This window comes from Acanthamoeba castellanii (assembly GCF_000313135.1).
Source record: "Acanthamoeba castellanii str. Neff unplaced genomic scaffold scf7180000084753, whole genome shotgun sequence".
Lineage (NCBI taxonomy): Eukaryota > Discosea > Longamoebia > Acanthamoebidae > Acanthamoeba > Acanthamoeba castellanii.
The window spans coordinates 400,796-426,884 of NW_004457538.1; the positions used below are offsets into that span (position 1 = coordinate 400,796).

The window sequence follows — 26,089 nt, forward strand, 5'->3', positions numbered from 1 at the left end:
TGTACGCTCCGCCCTCTTTGTTGTGCTCTTTCTCGATTTCCATATTTCATCATTTTCATTTTATTACAATTATGAATGTTAATCCATATTGATTTATTTTTTAATTTGCTCCCAATGATGCAGTGGACGACGACTCGGATGAGGAGGAGGCGCCCGCGCTTTCCGCCATGCCCGTGGGAGCGGTGCCCATGCCTGGGCTACCGTCGACGCCGACCGGCGCTCCGTCCAACGAACTAATGGCCAAACTGCAGCGCCGAACTGCCGCCATTAACGGGCCGGCCGGCGGCGGAGCCGGACCTGCTCCTGGGCCTGCCGGGCCAGGAGCATCTGCACCGAGGGAGCCGCCCGCTTCTGGAGCCCCAAACGCGCCAGGTCCATTCGCCGGCCGCGGCGGACCCGGGACGAGGCCGCGCGACGTACGTCCCATTCCCGGTCGGCTCGCCGCGGCGCACCACGCACGACACACACGCACGACACACACCTGACGCCGTGCAATATTTATAGATTGCCAGGCAGTCGACACCGGTTCACGCTGGCCTGGGCGGCGGCGGCCCTGGCGCTCCGCCCGTAGCCGCCCGAGCGCAGAGCACCATGTTCGGTAGGGCCCCTCCCCGCACCAATCACGACGCGTTGATCGTTGGCGCTTTCTGATTTCTGATTGGCCGTCGGTCCCGCAGGAGGCCCCGAGGAGCGACCACGCGGAGGCGGGGTGGCCGCGGCCGCAGCGGCTCTGGCCGGCGCCGGCGGCGGTGGCTTTGGCGGCGCGCCCCCACCCGGCGGGGTGTCGCCCTTTGGCGGCGGCCTCCGAGCGACGGCTCCCCCCGCCACCTCCGCAGCTCCCGCTCCGGCGGGCGGCGGTACTCCACCGCCGGCGGGCGGCGACGCATCGAGGAGGCCGCCGCCTCCGGCCCGCGCCGCGCGTCCGATGCTCTCCGTCTCGGAGCCCGTCCCCGAGCTCGTCGTCTCGTCGCCCTTCGGCGGAAAACTCCGGCGAGCGGCTCCAGCGGCTCAGGGCCAGGAATCGATACCGTACCGTGCTGCCAACCCCCCAGAGTTCTCTCGTTTTCGTGGGAACTTAAAACGCTTCACTTCTTCTCTCGCGCATTAGTGCGCCGACGCCTGAGCTCGAGGCGTCGACGGACGCCTACGCTCCCCCGGGCACCGTGGCCCTCGCCAAGGCACGCACTTCACCGCACGCTGGGCGTGGCCGTAACCGCTAACATCTATGTACGCACGCGCGACCGCACACGCACGTACCACCGCACACGCACTCGCACACGCACAGGCGCTGCATGATTACCAAGCCACGGCCGACGAGGAACTCTCCTTTGGTGAAGGAGACACCATCTACGTGCTCGTCAAGGTGGGCCTCCATTTTTTCTCCTTTTTTTCTCTCTTTTTCTTTTCGATGCTGACACCTGACACGTCACGGCCGATGTAGGATGAGTCGGGTTGGTGGCAGGGCACGGCGAACGACCAGACGGGTTGGTTCCCGGCAAACTTCGTGGAGGAGCTGCCCTTCAACCCCGGGTCGTCGGACTCGTCGTCGGGCGCGTCGAGCCCGATGAGCTCCAGCGGCGACGGCCTCGGCGCGGATGACGCCAGCGTGGCCGACAAGCTCGCCGACATCGAATCCGCCAGCGCTCGTCTGGTAAGCGACGCCCAATCTCCACCTTCGCTTCTCCTCTTTCTGACCAATCACTTCCTTCGTGTGTTATGTCGTGTTGTGTGTTGTGTCGTGTTGTGCGCGTGCCGTGCAATATTACACCAGGCGACACCCAAGCGCGCCCTGGGAGCGTCGAACAGGCGCAGGCCGTCGCGCTCCAAGCGAGTCATTCCGACGGCCACGACCGGCGCGCCGTCGGTCGTGGCCTCCGTCCTCGCCTCCACCCCGGTCCCCGCCGCGTCGCCCGCCCCCGCCGCCTCCGCCCCCGGCCCCGCCCACGCCCCCGCCGCTTCCTTCCGATCCAATCTGCGAAAGTGCGTGGCTCTCTTTCTCTCTCTCGCCATTGGTCGCCAGGGTCTCACAACGCTGGCGTTGTGTTGCATGGTAACCACATTGTGCAGGGCCGCACCCACCGACCAAAACTCCGAGCCCGCGGAGGTTCCGGTGCCGGCTCCCGTCCCAGTCCCGGTCCCCGTGCCGGCCGCCGTCGAGGTCGAGAAGGAGGAGTCGAAGCCCACCGCCGTGCGTCGTCCCCTCTTAGAATCCGATCCGATCGCGCTGACTTTGACTCACGTGACGTGGCGCCCACCATCACCCAGGCCACGGCCGCGCAGCTCAAGAAGAGCCCGACGGCCGTCCTGGCCAGGGCGCCCGAAGGTGGTCTGGGCTCGTTGCCATCGCGACAGGCCACGTCACCCCTGTTGACCCGTTCCCCGGCTCCGGCGCCTGCGGCCGCGGCTTCGTCGCCGCTGTCGACATCGCAGTCGTCGTTGTCGACAGAGGCCGGCCAAGTGGTGGCGCCCGCCAAGTGGCCGACGCAGCAGCTGGGCGAGTACCGCGAGTTCTGCGCCGACGTGTGGGCCATGCTCGAGTCGGCCGGCGGTCTGGCGCTCGCGCTCTGCGCCACGGACGGCACCACGTTCGCCCGCGGCGGCGCCAGCCAGCAGCCCTTTGCGCTGGGCCAGTGCGCCTTCCCCTTCCTCCAGGCCCTTGCCATCAGCCAATCGGGCGCGCGCGCAATCTCCGCTCAAGTCGGATCCGAGCGAGCCCCGGCAGGTACTGTGGTCGACAACAATTGCAACCAAGCTGCGCGAGTGGTAACTAATAATGTGTGCGTGTCGTGTCGTGTCGTGTCGTGTCGTGTCGTGTCGTGTCGTGTCGTGTCGTGTCGTGTCGTGTCGTGTCGTGTCGTGTCGTGCACCGTGTGTTGTGGTGCTCTTGCGACGCAGGCGATGTACTGTCGCTGAATGCGGAGAAGAAGCCGCACAACGGGCTGACGTCGGCGGGCGCGCTCAAGCTGTCGTCGCTGCTCTTCGCCGGCCAGGACGCGCCGTCGCGCATCGGACAGCTCCTCCAGTCCTTTGCCGCCTTCGCCGGCACGCCCTACCTCTCCTGCTCCATGCCCGCTTACCTCTCGCTCCGCTCCACCTCCAACAAGTACGCGCCGCATTCCTCTCTCTCTGTGTGTGTGTGTGTGTGTGTGTGCGCGCGCGCGCGGTGGTGTGCGTGCGTGTGTATGTGTGTCTGTGGGCGTGTGCGGTCTGACGGACAATGGTATGTGTGGCATCTATGTGCAGAGACTATGCGCTGGCCTATTGGCTGAAGAGCTGCGGCGGGCTCGATAGCGAGGTGGTCCCCACCCTCGAGTTCTTCTTCCAGGCCTGCGCCATCGAGGTGCGCGCGCCCATCTCGCTCACAGTCAAACCTACGTAGTAGCGACTGGTCTTGACCGGGCTCTCTTCTCTTTCTCGACAGGCCTCGTGCGAGACGCTGGCCGTGATGGCCGCCACCCTCGCCAACTCGGGCGCTTGTCCCTCGTCCCTCAAGTACGCAACTCTCGGTGTCGTGTCGTGCCGTGCGCTATGTGTAGTGTCGTTTGTCGTGTGCGCACAAAGGCTAACGAACGAACGAACGAACGAACACGACGCGACAGGCAAGCGGCGAAGTCTGACGCGGCGGACGAGGTGGCCAACCAGCTGGCCAGCTGCTGCGGGCTGTCGGAATTCAACGAAACGCCCGACCGACCCATCGCCCTCAAGGCCTCCACCACTTCCGGATGCGCCTTCATCGTCGGTACGTGGACCCCCTGACTTCCTTTCCATCGCCTTCAACCACTTTTCTCACCGGCTGGCGCTCTTCACGTGTGTGTCGTGTGTGTCGTGTTGTTTCTTTGGGATGCAGTGCCGGGTGTGATGGGTCTGGCCGTCTTCGCGCCGCCCGCGTCCCCTGCGCTGGGCAAGTTCTGTAAACTACTCTCCTCCAAGTACCCCTCGCTCCACTCCGCCAAGCCATAATACCCCCTCCTCCTCCTGGATCATCATCTCTGGTCAATAATATAATATTAGCCATAGACAATATAAGCCACATATATATTGGCCCCATATATAAGCATAGTATGGCCGCATGTACTGCAGCTATACTGTTTCGATTCCAGCAGCACCAACAACAATAACTTAATTTCTTCTGTTGCATTTTGCCCCAAACGCATAGTGATGAATAGGAAGATGGCTGTGGTGTGTGATGAGGCTAGGGCGAAGAAAGAGGAAAGAGAAGAAGAGAGGGATAGATTAGTTGGCGAAGTTGACGACGGTGACGCCCTTCTGCGACTCCGTGCACTCGGGCTTGAACTCCACACTGATGAGCGCGCACCACAGCCCACGTTATCGGGGGGGGGGGGGAGTGGTGAGAAAACCTCCCATGGCCAGCAAACGAGCACCGATGAATATGCTGCGGTTGGTCGGAAAGAAGAGGAGCACGCACGTGACTCTGGCAACGCAGCTCGCCACAGTGCTCAGAACGTTGTTGAACTGGCTGTAGGGCTGAGCCGAGATCTGCACCTTGCCTGTTGTTGTTGGGTTGTGTTATTTCTTGAAAGAGAGAAAAACATGATGACGACGAAGATGATGATGAAGGGCATGATAGATGGATAGATCGACACAGACGATGATCTACGAGGTTTTACTTTGGGAGGGGGGGGGCATACCAGGTAGGGCGGGGTACTCGTTCACGGGGACGGAGCGGAGGTACTCGTCGTTGACGAAGTAGATGATGCCCTCTTCCATGCCCTCCTCATCGAAGAGGGTGATCATGGCGCGCACGCCCTGCAGGTCCTTCACGTTGGACAGCTCCCTGTTGTAGGGGTACTGCTCCAATCCTTCACCACCGGCCTCATCAAGTTCAGCGGACGAACAAGAGGTAATGATGAAGAAGAGGAAGAAGAAGCAGAGACTTGAAGAGGGGGTTGGGGGGGAATTACCGTGTTGGCCTCCAAACATCTGGATTTTGTACTTCTGGCAGGGGGGTGGGCCACCCTGGGCACGGGCAAAAGCAATGAGTGCGACGAGCACTGCGATGAACAAAGCGGCCTTCATCTCCCTTCTCAAAATCTATCCCAAACCAAAAAAACCTAATCAGATCTCCCCACTCCCTGCGTAAAGGACACTTCTGCTTATTGGTCGGTCGTAAAGGTTGGTCCGTGCTTTGCATTTTCTAGCAGGTAAAGGAATCTGTGGAATATCGGTAATTCGATTATGGGACAGAGTGGTAGTTTCTTTTTTGGTTGCTTTTTCGGCAACTTTTGGCCATCTGATTCATCATCAATTTTGTCTTTCAATCATCTTTCTCCTTGCACGCAGCAAGCCAAGCATCTCGCCACCCTCCAATCAGAAAGAAGTATTCTACGCACCAACAGACCATGTCAGATCGCAGACGCTCTGGTATTTAGCCTCCCATTTCTGTTTTTTACCCTATCTTTATTTCTTTTAATATTTAATGCAAATCATCTTGTCAATTCATCCCATCTCACTCTCCTCCAATCTCCATCTTGCACGTGCAACTGCAGATCGAGATGAGCGTGATGTGCGTCGCAGCGACAGGGATGACTACCGCAGCGACCGAGATCGCGACCGCGACGACTACCGCAGCGGCAGCCGCTCCGACAGAGACCGCGACCGCTACGTTTCAGACCGGGACCGCGATCGCAGCAAGCGCTCGCGCGAGAGGGACGACGGCGCGCGCGGCAGCCGCCGCGACATCGACGACCAGCGCGACGCCAAGCGCAGGCGCGACGACGACATCAACGATCGCGGCTCGCGGGGCTCGTCCTACGCCGACGCGCAGCACGCGCGTGCGATGGGCGTGACGTCGGCCGGCGCCGACGACGACGGAATGGAGGTGGTGCAGCCGACCGAGGAGGAGCTCGAGGAGGCGCGGCGCGTGGAGGCCCTCCTCCAGAACTCGTCGGGCGCCCACCACCGCGAGGCCAAGATCGCCGGCATCCGCCCGACCGAGAAGGTAACACCACGAGGCGCCCCCATCACCGTTGTCCTCTTTCGGGCCACTAAGGCGCGCGTGTCGTGTTGTGCGTTGTGTGTGCGTGTGTGGTGCGTTGTGTGTGCATGTGTGCTGTGTGTGCGTGTGTCGTGCGTGTTGTGTCGTGGGTGAGCAGTTGTCGGCGAGGCCGGAGCCGGTGTCGATCGAGGAGCTGGCCAAGCAGCGCGCCCAGGAGAGCGCCAAGCCCAAGTTCCTCTCCAAAGAAGGTCTGTTCTTCCCCCTTCCGGGCATACGAACGAGCCCACCAGAAGACAACACACACTCACCCATCCGTGCGTGTCGTGTCGTGTGCTGTGTGTGTCGTGCTATGTCAACAGAGAGGCAGCGATTGGCGTTGGAGAGGCGCGCGGCGCAGGTGAAGGAGAAGCAGGAAAAGACGGCCGAGATCCGCGAATCGCGCCAGCAGTTCTTCCACCAGGCCGACGACGCCCCGCCCGCCAAGCCCGACCTCATCGACGACCGACGCGGCGGGGGCGGGCGTGACCGCGATCGTGACCGCGAGCGCGACCGTGACCGTGACCGTGATCGCAGCGATCGCGATCGTGACCGCGAGCGCGACCACTGGCGCGACCGCCGCAACGACGACCTCGAGAAGAACCGCGTCGGCGGCGGCGGCGGCGGCAGCGACCGCGGGCGCGAGAGAGCGGACCGCGATGACCGCGGCGGCCGCGGGCGCGACGAGGCGGGCGACCGCCCGGACCGCGAGCGCGACCGCAGGCGCGAGGAGCTCGAAAAGAAGGAGAACCTCACCCGCGAGGAATCCCAAGAACTCTCCGAAATCAAGGTATGCATGCATGCGTGTCATTCCATCTATGTGTGTGCGTGTGCGCACACGCGTGTGTCATGTGTCGTGTTCTAACAACACGTTGCTTATATGTAGGCGCACTACCTGGGGCTGAAGAAGGAGAAGCGGAAGGTGGTGAAGCCGAGCGAGAAGTTCAAGTTCGTGTTCGCGTGGGACCTGTCGGAGGACACGTCGCGCGACCACAATCCGCTCTACAACCAGCGCCTCGACGTGCGGCCCTCGTTCGGCCGCGGCTTCCTGGCCGGCATCGACCAGAAGCAGCAGCTCAAGGCCTTTGAGGCCGACAAGGACCACTCGCGCGTGGCCCGCGTCGAGCGCCGCCTGGACGAGTCCTACCTCGGGCGGGGCGACACGGGCCGGCACTGGTCGCAGAAGGCCCTGGGCGAGATGACCCAGCGCGACTGGCGCATCTTCAAGGAGGACCACAGCATCTCGACCAAGGGCGGCCGCGTGCCGGTGCCCATGCGCAACTGGGGCGAGTCCAAGCTCCCCACCGTGCTCCTCGATGGTACGCACACGCTCGCCGCACACACCGCACACGCACACGCGTGTGTTGTATGATGGTTTTTTTTTTTTTAACTAGTGTGTCGTGTGTGCAGCGATTGAGAGTGCGGGGTACAAGCAGCCGATGCCGATCCAGATGCAGTCGATCCCGATCGGTCTGCAGGGCCGCGATCTGATCGGTCTGGCCGAGACGGGCTCCGGCAAGACCTGCGCCTTCGTCCTCCCCATGCTCGTCTACATCTCCAAGCTGCCCCCCATGACCGCCGAAAACGCCGTATGCCCCCCCCCTCAAACCGCACACGACACGACACGACACTCACTGACAATGACACACGACACACGACGACAGGCGGACGGGCCGTACGCGCTGATCATGGCGCCGACGCGGGAGCTGGCGCTGCAGATCGAGCAGGAGGCGGCCAAGTTCGCCAGCGCGATGGGCTTCCGCACGGTGGCGGTGGTGGGCGGCCAGTCGATCGAGGAGCAGGGCTTCTCGCTGCGCCGCGGTGCCGAGATTCTCATCGCCACGCCCGGCCGGCTGGTCGACTGCCTCGAGCAGCGCTACGTGGTGCTCAACCAGTGCAACTACGTCGTGCTCGATGAGGCCGATCGGATGGTGGACATGGGCTTCGAGGTGCAGGTCACCACCATCCTCGACGCCATGCCCTCGTCCAACCTCAAGTCCGAAGACGAGACCACGGCCGAGGAGCAGATGGCCGCACTCGTACGTCTTCTTTCTTTCGTTCTTTCTTTTCGCTTTCGTTCTTTGTTTCGGCGAAATGCTGACGTGTGTGTGTGGTCGGTGCGTGTGCGTGTGTGCAGCAAGAGGAGAAGCCCGACCACGTGTACAGAACGACGGTCATGTTTTCGGCCACGATGCCGGTCGCCGTCGAACGCCTCGCCAGAAAGTACACCTCCCCACCTTCACCCCCTTGTCGTGTCGTGCTGTGTGCCGCGTGTGTCGTGCCGTGTCGTGCGGTGTGTGTCGTGCGGGCGCTGACGGTGCGCACGGTTGGCTGGTTACAGGTATCTGCGGCATCCGGCGGTGATCCAGATCGGCGAGGTGGGCAAGGCCGGCGAGAAGATCGAGCAGCGCGTCGAGTTCGTGAAGGGCGACAACGACAAGAAGAACAAGCTCCTCAACCTCCTCTACTCGGGCATCGCGCCGCCCATCATGGTCTTCGTCAACCAGAAGAAGAACTGCGACATCCTCTCGCGCGCCATCAACAAAGCCGGCGTACGTCGAACACTCTTCTATTCTCACCCCTCCCCCCCAATATGTTAACATTGCTTGGCTGACCCCCCAACCAACGCAACAAACAAACAGTTCCGTTCGGCGACGCTGCACAGTGGCAAGAGCCAGGAACTGCGTGAGGAGGCCATGGACGGCTTCAAGGCCGGCACCATCGACATCCTGGTACTGTGCCCTGTGTGTGTGTGGTCGCGTGTGTGTGTCGTGCGTGTCGTGTGTGTCGTGTGTGTCGTTTTTCTGACCGGTCTTGTTATGTCGTAGGTGTCGACGGACGTGGCGGGTCGTGGTATCGACGTGAAGGGCGTGACGCACGTGATCAACTACGACATGGCCAAGTCGATCGCCGACTACACGCACAGGATCGGCCGTACGGGCCGCGCGGGCATGAAGGGCGTGGCCGTCTCCTTCATCACCAACGACGACGCGGACCTGTTCTACGACCTCAAGCAGATGCTCCAGGCCTCGGGCAACCCGGTGCCCAACGAGCTGGCCCACCACCCGGCGGCCAAGATCAAGCCGGGCGCCGCCGGGACGCAGGGCAAGACCCGACGAGAGACCGTCATCTACGCCCCCTAGAAGAGGAGAAGGGAGGCCTCAACTGGGCAGCACCAGAAGAAGAGGCTGAAGAAGAAGATAGTGACGGTGATGGTGATGGGAAGTCACTTGTAGTAGTTGAAGAAGGTGATTGTTTTTTTCAGAATAGACAACCGCTACACCACCAGAGCGTAGTGGGCTCAACTTCCATCTTTTTTTGTTGTTGTTTTGGCACTGGGCTAGTAGTGCTCGCCAAACCAGGCTGTGCCACACCACCATGATGGCAAATCAGTGGCAGAACGGAATCATGATTAAGCTTTGGGGGGGGGGCATACATTGCTTGGGTGACTTGAAGGGGACGAGAATGCCGCGGACATTAGGCATGGAGAGGAAGGTAATGGCCACGCCTTGATGTGGCAGAGAAAAATGAATGATAATTGAGAAATTAAGCGAGTGCCAATGCAAGCTCCAGGCAGCTGCACTCAACGGAGATCAAATTTGGCTTTGGGGGGGGGGTACCAAGGCCACCAAGGAAGAAGGAGATGGAGATGGCAGGGTCCTCAAGAGTGACCTCCTTCCAGAACTGGTTGAACCGGCCGAAGTAGGTGCCCTTGTTCACCGGCCTGATAATCGTGCGCACTCCTCTGGCAGCCGACATCCTTTCGTTGATTTGATTTCGATTTGATTTCGATTTTTACCAGCAACCAGGAAATGGAATTGCAAAACCATTTCTTGCCGCAAAAAAAAGGAAAAGAAAAAAGGCGGGCCAGGCTGTGCTGAGGTTCCCGCATCGGGTGGCCGGTCGTACACCAGGACGGCCGGAGTGTTAAAGTACTTTCCTCACGCCCTAAAAGAAGATGGTGACCACCAACCAAGGACGGATCTTAAATCAGGGTGGCCGCCACCCAAAAAAGAAAAAAAAAAAAACGGTAGTGTGGTGTGGAGCCGAAGTTGGTGATGGAGAAAATGGGAAGGTGAACAGCTCGATGTCATTCCTCCTTGTAGATAAGCACGCTGCAAGCTACCCACGAGTTCTGTTGGCGCTGGGGTTGCGAGTCCATATAAGGAAAGAACGCAAAGAATTTGATATTCTGAGCCAATTACGCGTGCGCTGAGGCCGCAGAGCACGGGGCACAGTCCGTGGATTCAAGCAGGTCGTTGGGGGCAGTGGCTGAGTTCTTCCACTTTTCCATGACCTCCAGTCAGAAGCAGGAGGGTGAACAGGCAGAGCTCACAGTCCTGGAGTTATGCGTGGCCAAGTATAAAACCAACTCAAGTTGAGCTCTTCAAAACCAATCCAACCTACAACAAACCAACTGACCATGAGCGACATCAACAAGACCAACACCAAGGACGGTAAGCATTCCACCCCACACTTACACAATTTGATGTCCACATTCTTCAGCAGCTACATGTTGTTGGAAAGCTGACCTCATGCTTGTGGTTATCATCAGCCGCCGACCTGAAGGCTGAGCTTCAAGTGGCCGACTCGCGGGAGCCTCTGGACATCGCCAAGGACAAGGCCCAGTTCCTCAAGAGGAAGGAGGAGCATACCTCGGCCAAGATGCAAAAGTACGAGAACTACAAGGGCGACATCGTCTACAAGCACAAGGACTACAACCACCAGCAGCAGCCCGGTGGTGCCCAGAGGGGCGCCTAAGCTCTATCCCTCCACTCCTCTCCTAAGCTGCTCGCGCTTCTTCATCTTTACAGCGACCCAGTCGATTGCTGGGCGCTTCTTTCTTATTTTAAGCTCGGCAGCTTTGCATAAACACCCTCGTTCATCTACGTCGCTGTCTTCTGCCACCTTCTTGTTTATTGGCGTTCGTTCATGAGAGGGAAGCGATGAACAGGGCGAATAGAGAGTGTGTACAGTACTGATCCACGGCGCAGGGGGGAGGGAGAAGCGAAATCGAAAAATCGGGAGACGAGAAAGAGGGGCGCGAGAAGAATGAGAGATGGTGAATACGATCGATTTAGTTGCCCTTCTTACGGCGGATGTTGTGGACGTAACCCTTGTTGAGGGGCGGCACGGAGCGAGACGATCCGCAGACGGTAGACTGGCAGACAAGGAAGTGGAGACGGTTCTCCCTCTTGAGCACGGTGTCTCGTCCCTTGCAGGTCTTGCACACGACGTACTCGTCGATGTACTTCTTGAGCAGCGACTCGAGCTGCTTGGGCATGAAGCGACCCTTGATAACGACGCGGCCGCTGCCGTCCAAATTGGCCGTCGTTCCCAACTCGACGATGACGTAGGTCAGGAGATGCTGGGGGTTGCGATTGAGGGCCTTCACGATCGCCGGGAAGTTGGACCACAGGGTCTTGCTGGTACCCACGAGGTAGGCCTCGGGCAGCGGCACGCGCTTGGATCGCTTCTGATCGGGCTTATCGCCAACGAGCTCGAACACGCGATGGAGCAGAGTCTCGTACGAGTAGTCCTCGATGTCGGCCTTGGCAGCCGCAGAGGCATCCTCGCCATTGGTGGATGTGGAAGGGGCGACCTCGTCGGATGTGGCCTGATCGGGGGCGGCATCGGTAGCCTTTACCTCCTCGGTGGCGGCGTCCGCGACGACCTTCCTCGTCCTCTTCTTCTTCTTTTGCGTAGGATCGAAAAGCGCAACTTCAGCCTCTTCCGACATGATGATGTTTGTGTTGATGCTGAATCGAATGGAAATCGCTGGGTTGGTGGGGTCCTCCCAGAAAAAACGAGGATTCACTTTTTTCTTCTTCAGGTCGAAGAAATAGGCCAGAAATAAATGAGCAAAAATTGTTGGCATTGTTTTGGTTGAAGAAGGCCACCTTTGCTGGCTTGATGGGCATTGTTGTTGCTGAAACGCCTGACTCAGCTGTGCTTATCCTTCCTACATAGACCCACAAGGCAAAGAAAGAGAAGATGTAAGTGTGATCGGGACTGTTCACTCAGCATCTGCACGGCAGGGAATGCGTGCGTACACAAGGTTGAGCCACTGCTGCAGCTTTTGGTTCTCCTCCTCGTCCTCTGAGTCAGACTCAGACACGAACTCGCTCAAGTTCAGCGGTGGCAGCCTGGGCACAACCTCCTGCATCAACACCCAGTTCAATGGCAACGCAACACCAACACAAACCAAACCAGAGGTGAGCGAGGCCTTGGTACCGAACACCACCAAGCGCGCGCAGACAATATGTGGGGAGTGATATAAGCAACGACGACGTACCTCAGGGACTTTGAAATCTATGTACAGGATGATCCGTTCTGAGTCGCTGTCGTTCCAGGCCGAGTGTGGGTAGGTGTCATCGAACACGATCACCTCGCCCGCTTTTCGCCAATGGTGCACTGATGGTGGCGTAAACAGAACCGGTTTGATGATAGTCTCGGTCAATCGAGAATGTCATGATTCAAGTCTTGACAGTCACGAGCAACGCACAGTCAAAAACAGAGCGAGTCTCAGCGGCGCACCTTCGGGTCCGCACACGAGACTGGCGCCCGATGAGGGGATCAGCAAGCCCAAGTGATAGGCCAACGCCCCGTACATGCGACCTACGACCCACAGCCACAGACAGAGCCCATGAGCACACGGGCGATGGCAAGACAACACAAACACGCTGCACAGTGGTGCCAATCGCGAGCGAGGAGACGCGTTGTACCCGTAAAGCCCTTGTGGGTGTCGATGCCGGACCGAGGCTGAATGCGAGAGAAGCCCGCCACTCGGATGCCCGGCACCTGCTCAAGCAGCCGCGTTGTTTGAGGGCACAACTGCACGCGCGTGTGTACGATGTGAGTCGCTACTTACAACCGATGCACGAACGCCATCGCACACGCAACACGCACGAAGGGCGGGAGCCAGACGAGGGAGGAGAAGTACATACAGCACAGTTTTCGGTCATGTACTGGCCGTTGTTCATGAGTCCGAAGATGGTCCAGTCGTTGTTGGGCCGGTCTGGGTTGTTGACTGACCACCAGTGCAACCAACCCTGCACAAGGCCATAAAAAAATAAAAATAATAAAATAATATAATTAATGAATCGGATGATAAATGTTACAGAAGGGCAGGACGCTACCTGTTGATTTTTGGTGCGTTGATAGAAATCGTCGAACTGCTTGTCTTCGCACCAGACGCCAGACAGCTCGGCACCGTTGCGTGACTCGGCGGAGACGATGGCTGACCCGAGCGCGGCACGAAGCTCCTCAAGGATGAGCTCGGCGTGTTGCGTGAGCACGTCGAGGTGGGGAAAGAGGGCGGGATCGTAGAAGTAGTGGTTGGTCTCTGGTCGCTTCTCCCGCGATTGCGCGGGCAGCATGGACAGTGGCTGCAGGGCATCTGCGGCCTCCATGACGTTGGCTCTTTCAAATGTTGATTATTTCTAAAAAAGAAAAAGCAAACAATTCGACCACTTGTCATCTTTAAAATCAACAGAGAAAAGAGCAAACAGAGATGAGCAGTAGCCAGGCCGAAGATGATGCTGCTGGCGACGAGCAACGCCGGTCTTTGTGGCAGTTCCTGCTGCACCCCATTGAATCCTATGATGACCTGATGGAGACCCTCCAGTCCTCCAGCGACACCACCTACAAGGAAATCGGGTACACAATCTATGCCGAATTATTCTGCAAGGGGTGAGATCTAATCGATGGGCTTCGTGGTCAGATACACGACTGCCGTAGCACTCAATGTGATCTTGTTGCTGGCCAAGTTTGCCCTCCCGCACGCATGGCGGGTACCTTGTCCTCTCCCTCTTGAGCCATCCTGCACGAGAATCTTGGCGCCAGACCTGTCTTTGTTGTTTTACTCGATGACTACAGCTGCCGTTCGGTGTGGGACTGCTGCTCTTGAGCTGCGCCTTTGCCTGGCGCTTCTTCACCAAGAAGAAGCTCTACCGAATCTACAAGAGGGAGGGCTCGCTGGTCCGTCCCTCTCCACCTTTCTCTTCTTCTTCTTTCCTCCCAATTCATCAGCACACGCCTCACCTTCTTCTTCTTCTTCTCGGCAGCCGATCAAGTCGCCCAACGTGCGGGTCGCCGTCACGAGCCCTCGGAAGCTCAGGGGAGCTGTACGTCCTTCGCTCTGGTCACTGTGCTGACTGAGCGCTGCTTACATCAACACCGGACAATGGCTGTGGCCGGCGCCGCCAAACAGGTCTCTCGCAACGACATCACGGAAGTGTGCGACCTCATGCTCTGGGACCCGCCCATCATCTCGAAAACTGTGTTCTGGTACACAGCAAACACACTCCTAACCACCACCAACACGAGCAACTTACTCACCTCGTCGATTCGTGTCGTGTCGTGTCGTGTGTGTCGTGTCGTGCTTACAGCCTGTTTTCTCCGCTCCAAGTGGCCGTGGTGCTGGTCGCGAATGACTCTGACTTGATGGCCTCCATCTTTTCGCTCGTCTTCGCCGCCATCATTGCCATCTTTGTACGCGCGCTCGCTTTTCATCGCTCTCCATGACCGCTACTCTCCTCCCTGACCATTTTCTTTTTCCACGTGCGGCCCTGCACAACAGATCACGTTCATGTGCAACGTGTTCACCACGTGGAAGAACGACCAAGAGGTCATCTTCAGGGAGGTACGTACCACTTCACTCCACTCTTGCGCATTGTCACACACACAGCACGCAGCACACAGCACACACACAATTTACACAAGTGGTCATCATGGCACTCACCCACTCACCCATCTGTCGCGCGCGTGCAGGTCTACGATGAGCAGAATCGGTTCATGCTCTCGCAAACGGCCAAGCCCAAGGCCGACGCGGCCATCCAGGCCGACGCCGTGGACACCCACGAGACCTCGCTCCTCTACCCGGCCTATCCGCCCACCGGTTCGCATTACCGACCTAGCTTCCGCCACTACCCGCATCCGCAGCTCGTGCCTGACGTGTGTGCGGTGTGTGCGTGTTGTGTGTGTGTGTGTGTGTGTGTGCAGTGATCGTGGTGCCGCCAACGCCGGTGCAGACCACCCCGCGCTCGTTTTCTGCTGGCACTCGCTCGTCCGCCGGATCGCAGACCACGCCCCCGTCGTTGACTTCGCCCACTTCAATCCCGAGAAAGAGGAAGAGTACGTACTCACGTCCTCTTCTTTCTTCTTCTTCTTCGTGCTACCATGTCACAGTTGCATCACCATCAGCTGTTTTAGACTCATCTTTTTGATGACGCTGATGTTCGCGTTACTTGCGTGCAGAGAGCGTGAATCCGTTCCAGCAAGGCGGCCTGTAAGGACCAGTGAGGCCCTCCCACATGCATCCATATGTAGATAACAGCCCACAAACAAACTGTGGACGGGTGTGTGCTCGCGGAGAATAACAAACAACATGTTGTTCAGCCCATGTTGTGTGGTCCCAAAAGGCGGAAGGGTGCGGGAAGTGGGTGTTGGTATCGTCGGGATTTCCGCCTGATAACCAGGACTTTGAATTTGTCGACAGCCGGCGTGAACTCGCACGGGCAACATGTTTGCCGGCGCGTCGGGAAGGTCAGTATCCCACGCAATCGCCCCGCCAACAGCGAAGCTACGCAGCTGCCCGCTACACATCTATAAATCTGCATCACATCGAGGCACAATCTAAGAATCTACTACCGTGATGGAGACGCAAGGAAGACAGGCCTACCCGATGACCCTCACCCAGTTCATCCTGGAGGAGCAGCACCATCACCCCACTGCCCAGGTACGACGATTGAGTTAATAACACTCCTGGGCGAAGTAGTTTACGCGTTGTTGACCGAGTGTCCTTCCTTTGTGCTGCGATCGTAGGGTGATTTGTCGATTTTGCTGCATGCCATCGAGATTGCGTCCAAGTACGTGTCGGCCCAGGTGCGCGCCGCTGGAATCTTCGATCTCTACGGTGTCGAGGGCACCACCAACGTGCAGGGGTACGTAGGGCCCTCCCAGCATTCTCAAATCTTTTCGCAGTGTATGTGGCCCAGCCAAAAAGCAAACCTTGTTCTTTCTTCTCTCCACAGGGAGGTGGTCAAGAAGCTGGACGTCATCGCCAACGAGGCCTTCATCACCGCCCTCAAGCGCAGCAAGAAGGTCTGCGTGATGGTCAGGTACCGTGTAGCGCCAACCGCAGCTCAATCGGTCGTAGCGTAGTCGTTTACGTTGGGTGTTTCCCGCACTACTCAATACTCGCAGTGAAGAGAACGAGCACCCGATCGTGGTCGAGGCCTCCCTCGGCAAGTACGTCGCCGTCTTCGATCCGCTCGACGGCTCGTCCAACATCGACGCCAACGTCTCCATCGGTAAGCACCGTCTCCTCGCCACAACTCGCGGCCCAAGTCGCTAAGCCCAACTGTTCTCCGCAGGCACCATTTTCGGCATCTACCACCGCAAGTCGGCCAAGGGCACCACCGACTACACCGAGGACCTCCTCCAGCCCGGCAACAAGCTCGTACGTTGAGCTTCTGAGGATTACATACGCTGAGCTGAGAGCTGAGAGCTGAGAGCTGAGAGCTGAGAGCTGAGAGCTGAGAGCTGAGAGCTGAGAGCTGAGAGCTGAGAGCTGAGAGCTGAGAGCTGAGAGCTGAGAGCTGAGAGCTGAGAGCTGAGAGCTGAGAGCTGAGAGCTGAGAGCTGAGAGCTGAGAGCTGAGAGCTGAGAGCTGAGAGCTGAGAGCTGAGAGCGATGACGATTACTGACGCGCGCATGGCTTAGGTGGCTGCTGGCTACACGCTCTACGGCACGGCGACGATGCTGGTGCTGAGCTCGGGCAACGGCGTGAACGGCTTCACGCTCGACACGACGGCCGGCGAGTTCGTGCTCACGCACCCCAACATCCGGGTCCCGCCCAAGGGCAACATCTACTCCGTCAACGAGGGCAACAGCGCCTTCTGGTACGAGCCCGTCACGCGATACGTCGACAGCGTCAAGAACCCGCCCAAGGGCAACCCCTACTCCCTCCGCTACGTCGGCAGGTATGGCCTCTCCTCTCATCGCACACGCACGACCGCACGACACGCGCAGTGGGCTGACACGCGTGTGTGTCGTGCGACCACAGCATGGTGGCCGATGTGCACAGGACGCTGGTGTACGGCGGCATCTTCATGTACCCGGCCGACAAGCGATCGAAGCAGGGCAAGCTGCGCCTCCTGTACGAGGCCAACCCGATGGCCTTCCTCATGGAGCAGGCCGGCGGCAAGGGCACCACCGGCACCGGCCGCATCCTCGACCTCGAGCCCAAGGGCATCCACGACCGCTGCCCCGTCTTCCTCGGCTCCACCGACCTCATCAACGAACTCGAGGGCTTCTTCGCCGCCGCCTCCGAAGACAAGGCCGCTCTCTAAGCTTCTTCTCTACCCCCCCCCAAACCCACAGTACACAATCGCTTGAACATTGCTCTTCTTTTCTTTGCAACCAGTTGATGGTGGTGATGATGATGATGCAGAAGATGATGATGCAGAAGAAGAAGAAGAAGATGGTGGCGATGGATCATGTGAACACGTCTTCGTCGGTGAAGAGAAGGTCGAGGTTCTTGATGTCGGCTCGGTTGGGCGCTGCGTTCGGTCACGCAACACACACGTCAGACCACCCCACGACACGCACGACACACACGGGGGCGGGGGGGGGCTTTACCGAGGTCCTCGTGCTTGAGGAAGTCGAGGGGGAAGCGGGTGAGGTGGCCGCGGATGGTCATGAGGTGCGACTTCTTGATGTGGCACTCCTGCTCGTTGATGGTCGCGCTCCAGTCCTTCAAGAACAGCAGGCACGGAATCGAGTCGTGCGCCACCACCGGGAACACCTGTATGACACACATAGCGGCGCGCGGGCGTGTGTTTGTGTAAACGCGTGCGTGCGGCGTGTGTGTGCGGTGTGGCGTGTGTCGTGCGGTGTAGTACCTCGCCATAGATCTTGTCGTTGGCGTTCATTCTCGCGCACCACTCGCCCCTGTTTTTTTTGAGAAGATTGGCGCGTGAGTGACTGGAAAGAAAGAAAGAATCGTGCCTTCATGCCAAGAGGGCGGGCGAGTACTTGAAGGTGGCCTCGCACACGGGGTCGTCGATGTTGTCCATTTCGTGGTCGAACAGCCCCAGATGCTGTGAACGCAGCGCAGGTCGTGTCAATCAACACCCCCCCCCCACGTACACGCGTGTCGTTGGCTCAATGAGTTCGGCCTGCGTACCTCGCGCCACAGGCTTCGCCGCAGGTCGTAGGCGAATCTGCACTTCTTGTAGGGCCTGCACAAGTCACGCGCGCGCAAGACATCAGCACACGGCATCGCCGCCAATGACCATTGCGATTGCGACACACAACGTACGCTCCGTTCATGCGCGAGTCCACAAAGTCGGTGTCGTTGAGCATCACACAGATCTCCGAATCCCTGCGCGAGCCGCTCGTCGTCGTCAGCCAAAGAATGAAGGAAGGAACGAACAAAGAGCGAAAAAAGAGTGGGCGGCGGGGCGGGGGGGCGAAGCGAGCGACAGACCTCTTGCCGAGCATGGAGCGGTCGTTGATGTTGGCCGAACCGCAGATGACGAGGCGGTCGTCGACGATCAGCAGCTTCGAGTGGATGTAGATCTGCTCCGTCACCGCCGTGCCCCGCGCCAGGAAATCGCTTCACCCCCGCACAAGCCGCGCTTGTCAGACCTCAAACAGAACGGCCGTGTGTCGTGCTGTGTGTCGTGCTATGTGTCTTGTGTGTCGTGTCGTGTCGTGTCGTGTCGTGTCGTGTCGTGTCGTGTCGTGGTGCGTACTAGGTTCGGAGGGCGCAGAAGACGATGTAGTCGCTAGCGGTCTTGTCCGGGAACTCCTTGGTGAAGCGCTCAAGGATGGAGGTGCCGCCCCGCGTGATCGTGTGGTAGTTCCACCTTACCATTGCCTCGCAATCAGCTCACGACCCGACACACGCACACAGCACACGCACACGCACACGACGATAGCACGACACACGCCGGTGCGTACCGCATGATGTTGCGCACGCTGGCGGAGGTGGCGTAGGTGCCGTCGGGGTGGACGGGGAGGATGACCACGACGCGGAACACCTCACCGTTGACGACGGCCTTGCGGATGCGCTCGAAGATGATCGCCACGATGTCGTTCTCCACCGGCGCGCCCCCCGTCGAGCTGATGAAGAACTGATTCTCTGCATTCATCGCCATCATCGCCATCACCATCATCACCATATTAATATCGCACACGCACGCACGGCACGCACACGCACGCACGGCACGTGCGACACACGCACGCACGGCGCGCACGGGGGGGGGTGTACCGATGTAGATGAAGTGTTCGGCGTTGGAGATGGCGTAGCGGTAGGCGTGGAGGATGGAGGTCTCGGTGTGCGGACCGGACCCGATGGACCACTCGCAGGTGCTGCGCAGGACCTGCGCCTCGCACGTGCCGTATCCGACGTTGGAGTGCGTGCGCGGCGCGACGGCGGCCTTGGGCAGCAGCCACGGCAGCGTCACCCCCTGAATCACCTCCCGGTGGTGGTTCTTCACGACACGACACACGACACGCACCACCGCACACGCACACGAAGGTGTGTTGTGTGAGGTTGGCGACCACCACACATCGCACCGCACACGACACGACACGACACGACACGACACGACACGACACGACGCGATGGGTACCCATCGTTGGATGAAGTTGGCGGCGACGTCTCTGGCCGCGTCGCCGTCCACGACCTGCGGTGAACACAGCGCATATGAGCAAAAAGAAAGAAAGAAAATGAAAAAAGAAAAGAAAAGAGGCGATGGTGGTGCGATGTACGGTGTGAACGTCGTGCCAGGCCATGCGCGGGTTCATGGTGCGGTCGAAGTAGTCGACGTCGGGCCGCTGCACGTTGTTGACCCCCGTCACCAGCGGATTGTAGTAGTCCTGGTCGTGGTGCCCGACAGCATTCATTAATTAAGGGGCCGTGTCGTGTCGTGTCGTGTCGTTGGTCGTGTCGTGTCGTGTGTCGTACCTTGCCGTTCCATCGGTAGGGCGGCTGCGAGTCGGTGATGCGATGACACTGGTCGTCCCACCTCCCCATCGCCAGATCCAATCCGCCCACAAACTATCGCACACCGCACACCGCACACACGCCATCGCACACACCGCACATGCGTCATCGCACACCGCACACGCGAGTGAGACACTCGCGACGGCGTGTGCGGCGATAGAAAGGAATGGAAGTGGGCGGCGTACGGCGTAGTCCTGGTCGACGACCAGGATCTTCTGGTGGTGGGACCACTTGACCGGCGCGACGAGCGGGTGGCGGATGACCTTGATGGCCGGGTGGAGGTTCTCCAGGTACTGCTGCGCGTGCTGCGAGTTGAGGTTGACCGCCACCTTGGTCTCGTTCCAGATCAGCGCGCAGATCTGCACCCCCTCGTTGGCCTTGCGCTGCAGCATCATGTCCAACCGGTTCTCCTCCTTCATCTCCGTCGCGCCTGCAATGCATGCGTGTCGTGTCATGAGCGTGTGTGTCGTGTGCGTGTGCGGTGTGTGTCGTGTGCGTGTGCGGTGCGTGTCGTGCGGGTGAGACGAACCGGTGATCTCGTTTTCGCGGATGAGGTAGATCTCGGGCGAGAAGAACCAGTCGGCGATGAAGATGGACTCCTTGGCGTTGCGAATGGCGCGCGCCATCTCCTTGAACGTGTCCTTCCCATCCACCAGCCAACGCGCATTGATTTTCTGTCGACCATTCATCGCACGCGTCAGTGCGTGTGCGGTGGTGCGTGTGCGTCTCTCTCTCTCTCTCTGTGTGTGTGTGTGTGTGTGTGTGTGTGTGTGTGTGCGCGCGCGCGCGCGCGCGCGCGCGCGGTGGCGTGTGTGTGCGTGTGTGTGCGTGTGTGTGCGGTGGCGTGTGTGTGGGTTTACCTCGTGGAGAGGGAGGGTGCTCTGGAAGGGGAACTGGTCGACGGAGTTAATGCAGTGCTGGTTGATGGCCTTGATCCACTCCTTGCACTCTTCGCTGGTGGCCGCCGCGAACTTGCGCCGATAGTGGGGCGTCGCCACTTCGAAGCTGAACTCGTGCTTCCCGGTCGGAGACCACTTCGCCGAACCTTGGGCCAATCACACACAACACACCAACACAACACAATAAACTGTTATGTTAGTGTCCAATAGGATCACAGAGCTTATATAAGTATGTATATTCAATTTCTATGCGTACATTGGCCAATGCCCACGTTCAGCGACACCACGCGAGATATGTTCTCCTGTGTGTGTCGTGTGTCGTGCGTGTGTGTGTGTGTGTCGTGAGAAAAAAAGTTATATCGATACAAAATATGGGAGGGCGAACGTTACCTGCTTGCGGCTGGTCTCCCAGATGTTGTAGTCGATGTCCTCCTTGTTCGAGTGGATGTTGAGCTGCTTCTCGTAGTAGATGAAGAACCCCTCCTTCAGGCAGCACCAGTGCGGCGCCCACGACGACATGCCCACCCTGCCGCCCACCACGGTCGGTCAACATAGCAGCACGCGCACACGCACACGAAATGTGAGGAATGTTGCATACCGAACGAATTCCTTGAGGAGGAAGCCCTCCTTCTCGGGCCGGCTGTGGAGCTTGGCCTCGACCTTGCGCCACGACTGCTCGACGATGCCCGAGAAGAGGCCGAACGCGTCCCACCACTCGTCCGTGAGCGCGCCCGCGCACCGCGCCTGGAACTCGTCCAGGCCCAGGCTCGGCCGGTCGCCAAAGACTTGGTCTAATCGCAATGTCAGCGTCGGCGTCAAAAAGAACGAAGAGCGAAAAGTGAAGAACGAAGAGAAAAGAACGAAAAACGACAACGAAGGAGAGAAAAGCGAAGGAGCGGGGGGGGGGAGTACCGAGGGCGGCAGATATCGTGTCCGGTTGGCCCTCGACGTGCTTGTGGGTGCGGTGAATTTGCATGTAGAGCTCGACCACCTTGTTACGGTGCACGTAGCCGCCGTCGCCAAACAGTCGACACAGCACTGAAACCAAAGCTGCGTTCAGGAAATTGAACACTCTCATAGGCGAGGGAGAGGGAGGGAGTACGGGGGAACTTTTCCTGCGGGCTGCCGCGCGCGAGGGCAGAGACGGCGGAAATGAAGGACAGGTGGGTGGCCTTGCCCGACCCGTCCACGAAGATTGAGTACGCCCTCTGCTGGAGATCGGCGTACATCTGCAGACGCGATGTGTGTTGGTCATCGAACGCGCGACACACGCGACACACGCGACACACGACACACGGAACTGGGTGACGAGGTGAGTGGGGGCGGGAGGAGAAGTACCGGTTGATCGGCGGCGGGAGGCAGAAGCAACGCGGCCCGCGCCGGCGCGAGGATCTCGGAGAGTGCGAGCTCGCGATAGAAGTAGAACAGTTGCTCCAGCTCGGCCTCGGAGACTGCAGCAGAGCGGTGGTGCCGTCAAGTACTTAGCAACGCGCACTTTCCATGCGTCGATGTGCGTACACGACACGACCAACTACACGACACACACACAGAGAGAGAGAGAGAGATGGAAGAGACGGGGCAAGTGGGGTGTGTACATTTGGTGGTGCCAAGGAGCGGTTGAATGGTCTCCACGCTGTAGGCAAACGGCGGCGGTTTGGTGAAGATCGACGCATCGGTTGTGCTGTCGACGATCCACTTTCGGGTCTGCCCACGAGCGCGTGTGGTGGTCAGCTCGCGCCACCACACACACAACGATCCAAGAGGCTGCAATGCGAGCCAACTGAACTTGTCATGAAGGGGCACCTTCTCGAGTTTGACGAGGGCGCGGTCCTGTCCCGCCTGCGTGATTTCCGTCACCTTGGTCATTGCTCGCCACAACTTGCCCATACTGTGTCGCACACGACACGACACGACACGACCAACGACACACGACACACACGGCACACACGGCACACACGGCACACACGACACAACGCGGTGAGTTTGAAGCGCGATGGAGGGCGCGAGAGCGAGACGCACCCGGTGGCCTTTTCGGACTGGTTGACAATGTCCTTCTTGGGCGCTGGCGTTATGACGCCCGGAGGCGGCGCGGCCGAGGCGGCACCAGTGGGTCCGCAGCACTCCACCGTCGTCGATGACGACGACACCATCGTGCCTCCGCCTGGCGTGGGCGCCACCACCGTCGCGTTGTGGTTGTCCACGATCGTCATGTTCTGCATGTACGGCGACAGCTCGGGCACACCGCCGGCGCCGTACATGGCCGGCGGCGGCCCACCGCTGCACGGAGACGGTCCACCACCGCCACCACCACACGACGACGACGACGACGACGAAGAAGAAGAGGTCATCTGGGGCGGCGGGTAGTACGACGCGGGCGGCGGCTGCTGGTAGTACACCGGCTGCGGCTGGCCGTAGCCCGACGCTGGTGGTGGCTGCGGCTGGCCGTAGCCGGAGGGCGGCGGAGAATGGTAGGACGGCGGGCCGCTGCCCGGGTAGCCGGTCACCCGGTCGCCATAGGCGGCGGCGGCGGGAGCGGGCGAGGGGTAGGTCGGGGCGTAGCCGGAGCCGGGCGGGCCGCCGGTGGAGGGCGGTGGCGAGGGATAGCCGCCATAGGGGCCGCCAGAGCCGGGAGCGGGCGCGTAGCCAGAGCCGGGCGCGGGGTAGGGAGCACCACCCGACATTGGCGGTCCGCCGTAGGCTGGCACAAAATAAATAAATAAATAAAAAGAGCAAATAAATAGGATGAATATGAATAAATAAATAAATATATGTGGTACCTGGAGCAGATGGGGCACCAGGGAAGTGCAGGATGTCGCCGCCACCTTGCGGTGGACCTGCCGCATAGCCGACCCACTGCTGTTGCTGCTGGGGCGGTGGTCCTGCATAGTACCCGCCGCTGCCGTACGGCTGCTGTTGTTGCTGCTGGGGGTAGCCATAAGGTGGTGCGGCTCCTCCATAGGGGCCGTAGTTATAGGGCTGCTGCTGCATCGATCAAATTCGAGTAGAGCAACAAATTACGCTGTTCGCGATTGATGATTACACAAAACGGATGATGGTACGCTGAGCAAGTAGAGATCAAAGGCGAAGGTCAAGGGGGGCAAGTTCCAGGTCCTCGTGTGGCTGCTCGTAGATTTGGCTGAAAGATGGCCAAACAAAAAAAAATGGCTTTTGACCATTTTTCGCCAAAGAACGAAGAGGCCGAGACGACGCGTGAATGTACACTCGAGATGCAGTTGAAGACGTGAAGGTGCAAGAGGGCACGACAGTACCAGAGGGAGAGAGAGACGCGATGGTGGCGTTGTCAAAAAAAGAAGAAAAAAACGAAACAAAAAGAGTTGAGCCAGACCCAAGGCTCAGTCCGACTTGGACTTGTGCAGCCACTTGAACACCCACAGCAGGGTGGGCGACATCACCGACGTCTGGCAGCGGAGGAAAGGGAAACAACGATGAGCGAGAACATCATCGTCATCATCATCATTTCCCATCTTGGGTTCCAAGTCGATGTAGCAAGCACGTACCTGGTTGTGGTAGAAGTAGGTGAGGCCCGACATGGCCGTGCAGAACAGAAGCAGGTCGCCGTGCGGGACGGAGCCCATCCACTTGTGGTCGAGCATCTGCATGTAGATACTGTCGACTGCTCGGGGCAGCGTGTACAGGGCCAGCTCTGTCGTGACCAGACGCCAAGAACACATGGTAAGCCGCACGACGCACACGACACGACACACACGACACGACACACGCGACGATGTGGGAGGTGGTGGGTACCGGAGCGCCTGCCCTTCTTCTCGATGAAGATGGAGAAGGACGAGATGAGGCCGGCGAGGAGATACACGATCCGGTGGTCCCGGCTCACAAAGTTTCGCTGCATGCAGATGATGACCTGGTACATCGCACAGAACGACGCCAGGAACACCGTAGACCTCAGGCTCGACAGCAGACCTGCCCGCGCGTAGTGTCCCACGTGGCCTGGTCAGCACCGCACACGCACGATACACGACACGCACGACACGCACGACACACGTCGGAGAGGCGAACCGCGGCTGAGGAGGGTGACGGGGTTGCGGAGCAGCTTGAAGAACTGGAGCACGATCATGGGGACGAAGGTCAAGGTGGCGTAGATGGGCAGCGTCTTCTTGGAGGTCGACAGGAACGTGTTGATGTTGTGCCCCACGCACGACGACGTGCGCGGGTGCAGGATGCTGCAGGGTATCACCGGCAGCAGACCATCGGGGTCTGATCGTGCGTTGTGTGCGTTGCGTGTTAAACTCGATTATCTACGGCGAGCTGCTGGGAGCGGAGTGCGCACGTGATTTGAGGAAGCCCATGGCGTGGGCGATGGTGGCGGGCGTTCCCAGCTTGGTGACGTAGTCCACTGTTGTGGGGGGGGGGAGAGCACACGGAATCAGCACTAAATTGGGCGCAAAAAAAAAAATGGTCTGGCCGTGTGGAGGTACCGAGCGTCTGGACGTCGATGGGCTTGTTGCGGTTGCTTCGGCGCACCCCCTCCAACACGCACTCATCGATCGGACCTGGCCAGGTCCGCCAAGCCATTTACATTATTATAGAAAAATTTATTTATTTATTTATCGTGTATTTAAATTGTGCATTATCCAATAATAAAAATAGTAATAATTAAAATAATAAGGGCCGTATTTATGTGGTTACCTGAGCGAACGATGAATTTGTAGTAGGAGGGCGGCAGGGTCTCGGGTCGCATCACGTAGGCGTACATGATCTGTGCGGTCAGGCGGGTAACACGGAGCCAGGAAGTAGTGCGGAGATGAGGAACGAGCCAGAGCCTGCGCGCGCGGCACCAGGAAACATGAAGGAAGAGGGAGGAGGAGGCCAACGCGTACCTGAGCGGAGGTGAGAATGAAGAGGAGCGAATCGCCGTGCGCCCAGTCGCTGCCCCAGAAGTGCCACCTGTACAGATCGTAGGCCCAATCGCGCACGATTAGCGCTCGCCCGAGAGTCATGTCCGTGTGCGATGGTGCCTGCGTGCGTGCGTGCGTGCGTGCGTGCGTGCGTGCGTGCGTGCGTGCGTGCGTGCGTGCTGTGTGTGTGTTGTGCGGTGCGTGCGTGATTACATGTTTCGGCGCTTGAGTTCGTTGTAGATGCACTGTGCGAGTCGGGTGAGCAAATAGAGTGCCGGCGTTCGTCTGTTCTCTGTGGATTGAATTCA

At 59.3% G+C, this 26,089-nt stretch overlaps 12 protein-coding genes across 12 annotated transcripts in view; 5 read left to right on the forward strand and 7 right to left on the reverse strand.

Moving 5' to 3' along the window:
* Window positions 1-167: 167 nt before the first annotated feature.
* Window positions 168-3,960, forward strand: ACA1_200140 (glutaminase; the record flags this gene model as incomplete). The annotated part of the gene is made up of 14 exons (XM_004341761.1): window positions 168-416; window positions 505-598; window positions 678-1,029; window positions 1,109-1,163; window positions 1,286-1,363; window positions 1,442-1,651; window positions 1,772-1,980; window positions 2,068-2,188; window positions 2,266-2,722; window positions 2,896-3,103; window positions 3,244-3,340; window positions 3,422-3,492; window positions 3,600-3,739; window positions 3,848-3,960. 14 exons carry the CDS (start codon window positions 168-170, stop codon window positions 3,958-3,960), a joined length of 2,454 nt encoding a protein of 817 aa, XP_004341809.1.
* Window positions 3,961-4,233: 273 nt separating this feature from the next.
* ACA1_200150 (uncharacterized protein) lies at window positions 4,234-5,037 on the reverse strand (the record flags this gene model as incomplete). The annotated part of the gene is made up of 4 exons (XM_004341762.1): window positions 4,234-4,300; window positions 4,427-4,508; window positions 4,650-4,820; window positions 4,923-5,037. The coding sequence occupies 4 exons, from the start codon at window positions 5,035-5,037 to the stop codon at window positions 4,234-4,236; spliced, it is 435 nt and encodes a 144-aa protein (XP_004341810.1).
* A 323-nt stretch (window positions 5,038-5,360) lies between these two features.
* Window positions 5,361-9,135, forward strand: ACA1_200160 (DEAD/DEAH box helicase domain containing protein; the record flags this gene model as incomplete). The annotated part of the gene is made up of 11 exons (XM_004341763.1): window positions 5,361-5,382; window positions 5,508-5,959; window positions 6,114-6,204; window positions 6,316-6,782; window positions 6,879-7,311; window positions 7,403-7,581; window positions 7,657-8,031; window positions 8,130-8,215; window positions 8,334-8,544; window positions 8,635-8,724; window positions 8,821-9,135. The coding sequence occupies 11 exons, from the start codon at window positions 5,361-5,363 to the stop codon at window positions 9,133-9,135; spliced, it is 2,721 nt and encodes a 906-aa protein (XP_004341811.1).
* Window positions 9,136-9,332: 197 nt separating this feature from the next.
* Window positions 9,333-9,751, reverse strand: ACA1_200170 (uncharacterized protein; the record flags this gene model as incomplete). The annotated part of the gene is made up of 3 exons (XM_004341764.1): window positions 9,333-9,355; window positions 9,429-9,500; window positions 9,613-9,751. The coding sequence occupies 3 exons, from the start codon at window positions 9,749-9,751 to the stop codon at window positions 9,333-9,335; spliced, it is 234 nt and encodes a 77-aa protein (XP_004341812.1).
* Window positions 9,752-10,415: 664 nt separating this feature from the next.
* On the forward strand, window positions 10,416-10,753 carry ACA1_200180 (uncharacterized protein; the record flags this gene model as incomplete). The annotated part of the gene is made up of 2 exons (XM_004341765.1): window positions 10,416-10,449; window positions 10,548-10,753. 2 exons carry the CDS (start codon window positions 10,416-10,418, stop codon window positions 10,751-10,753), a joined length of 240 nt encoding a protein of 79 aa, XP_004341813.1.
* Window positions 10,754-11,069: 316 nt separating this feature from the next.
* Window positions 11,070-11,732, reverse strand: ACA1_200190 (domain found in if2b/if5 domain containing protein; the record flags this gene model as incomplete). The annotated part of the gene is made up of 1 exon (XM_004341766.1): window positions 11,070-11,732. The coding sequence occupies one exon, from the start codon at window positions 11,730-11,732 to the stop codon at window positions 11,070-11,072; it is 663 nt and encodes a 220-aa protein (XP_004341814.1).
* Window positions 11,733-11,935: 203 nt separating this feature from the next.
* ACA1_200200 (aspartyl/asparaginyl betahydroxylase) lies at window positions 11,936-13,404 on the reverse strand (the record flags this gene model as incomplete). The annotated part of the gene is made up of 7 exons (XM_004341767.1): window positions 11,936-11,954; window positions 12,046-12,152; window positions 12,288-12,406; window positions 12,530-12,610; window positions 12,718-12,826; window positions 12,940-13,044; window positions 13,132-13,404. The coding sequence occupies 7 exons, from the start codon at window positions 13,402-13,404 to the stop codon at window positions 11,936-11,938; spliced, it is 813 nt and encodes a 270-aa protein (XP_004341815.1).
* Window positions 13,405-13,505: 101 nt separating this feature from the next.
* Window positions 13,506-15,285, forward strand: ACA1_200210 (uncharacterized protein; the record flags this gene model as incomplete). The annotated part of the gene is made up of 10 exons (XM_004341768.1): window positions 13,506-13,651; window positions 13,716-13,785; window positions 13,871-13,972; window positions 14,059-14,118; window positions 14,205-14,281; window positions 14,383-14,485; window positions 14,574-14,636; window positions 14,765-14,891; window positions 14,996-15,127; window positions 15,251-15,285. 10 exons carry the CDS (start codon window positions 13,506-13,508, stop codon window positions 15,283-15,285), a joined length of 915 nt encoding a protein of 304 aa, XP_004341816.1.
* Window positions 15,286-15,647: 362 nt separating this feature from the next.
* ACA1_200220 (fructose-1,6-bisphosphatase, putative) lies at window positions 15,648-17,345 on the forward strand (the record flags this gene model as incomplete). Its single annotated transcript, XM_004341769.1, has 7 exons — window positions 15,648-15,731; window positions 15,818-15,936; window positions 16,027-16,113; window positions 16,199-16,305; window positions 16,369-16,454; window positions 16,717-16,976; window positions 17,060-17,345. 7 exons carry the CDS (start codon window positions 15,648-15,650, stop codon window positions 17,343-17,345), a joined length of 1,029 nt encoding a protein of 342 aa, XP_004341817.1.
* Window positions 17,346-17,490: 145 nt separating this feature from the next.
* ACA1_200230 (uncharacterized protein) lies at window positions 17,491-17,927 on the reverse strand (the record flags this gene model as incomplete). The annotated part of the gene is made up of 3 exons (XM_004341770.1): window positions 17,491-17,555; window positions 17,635-17,800; window positions 17,898-17,927. The coding sequence occupies 3 exons, from the start codon at window positions 17,925-17,927 to the stop codon at window positions 17,491-17,493; spliced, it is 261 nt and encodes an 86-aa protein (XP_004341818.1).
* A 78-nt stretch (window positions 17,928-18,005) lies between these two features.
* On the reverse strand, window positions 18,006-23,895 carry ACA1_200240 (phospholipase D active site domain containing protein; the record flags this gene model as incomplete). The annotated part of the gene is made up of 24 exons (XM_004341771.1): window positions 18,006-18,095; window positions 18,182-18,236; window positions 18,317-18,379; window positions 18,485-18,613; window positions 18,753-18,866; window positions 18,961-19,141; window positions 19,271-19,493; window positions 19,635-19,688; window positions 19,774-19,881; window positions 19,970-20,062; window positions 20,194-20,438; window positions 20,538-20,682; window positions 20,869-21,053; window positions 21,164-21,209; window positions 21,298-21,433; window positions 21,506-21,698; window positions 21,820-21,957; window positions 22,010-22,136; window positions 22,246-22,358; window positions 22,503-22,611; window positions 22,711-22,795; window positions 22,927-23,184; window positions 23,275-23,605; window positions 23,703-23,895. The coding sequence occupies 24 exons, from the start codon at window positions 23,893-23,895 to the stop codon at window positions 18,006-18,008; spliced, it is 3,414 nt and encodes a 1,137-aa protein (XP_004341819.1).
* Window positions 23,896-24,260: 365 nt separating this feature from the next.
* ACA1_200250 (carrier superfamily protein) overlaps window positions 24,261-26,089 on the reverse strand; it is a gene marked incomplete at both ends in the record, with an annotated part of 2,485 nt that continues 656 nt past the window's right edge. The window contains 8 exons of the mRNA XM_004341772.1: window positions 24,261-24,326; window positions 24,426-24,571; window positions 24,673-24,873; window positions 24,943-25,140; window positions 25,214-25,279; window positions 25,362-25,436; window positions 25,573-25,642; window positions 25,764-25,901. Coding sequence (XP_004341820.1) covers window positions 24,261-24,326; window positions 24,426-24,571; window positions 24,673-24,873; window positions 24,943-25,140; window positions 25,214-25,279; window positions 25,362-25,436; window positions 25,573-25,642; window positions 25,764-25,901 — 960 coding nt within the window. The remainder of the gene's footprint in view (window positions 24,327-24,425; window positions 24,572-24,672; window positions 24,874-24,942; window positions 25,141-25,213; window positions 25,280-25,361; window positions 25,437-25,572; window positions 25,643-25,763; window positions 25,902-26,089) is intronic.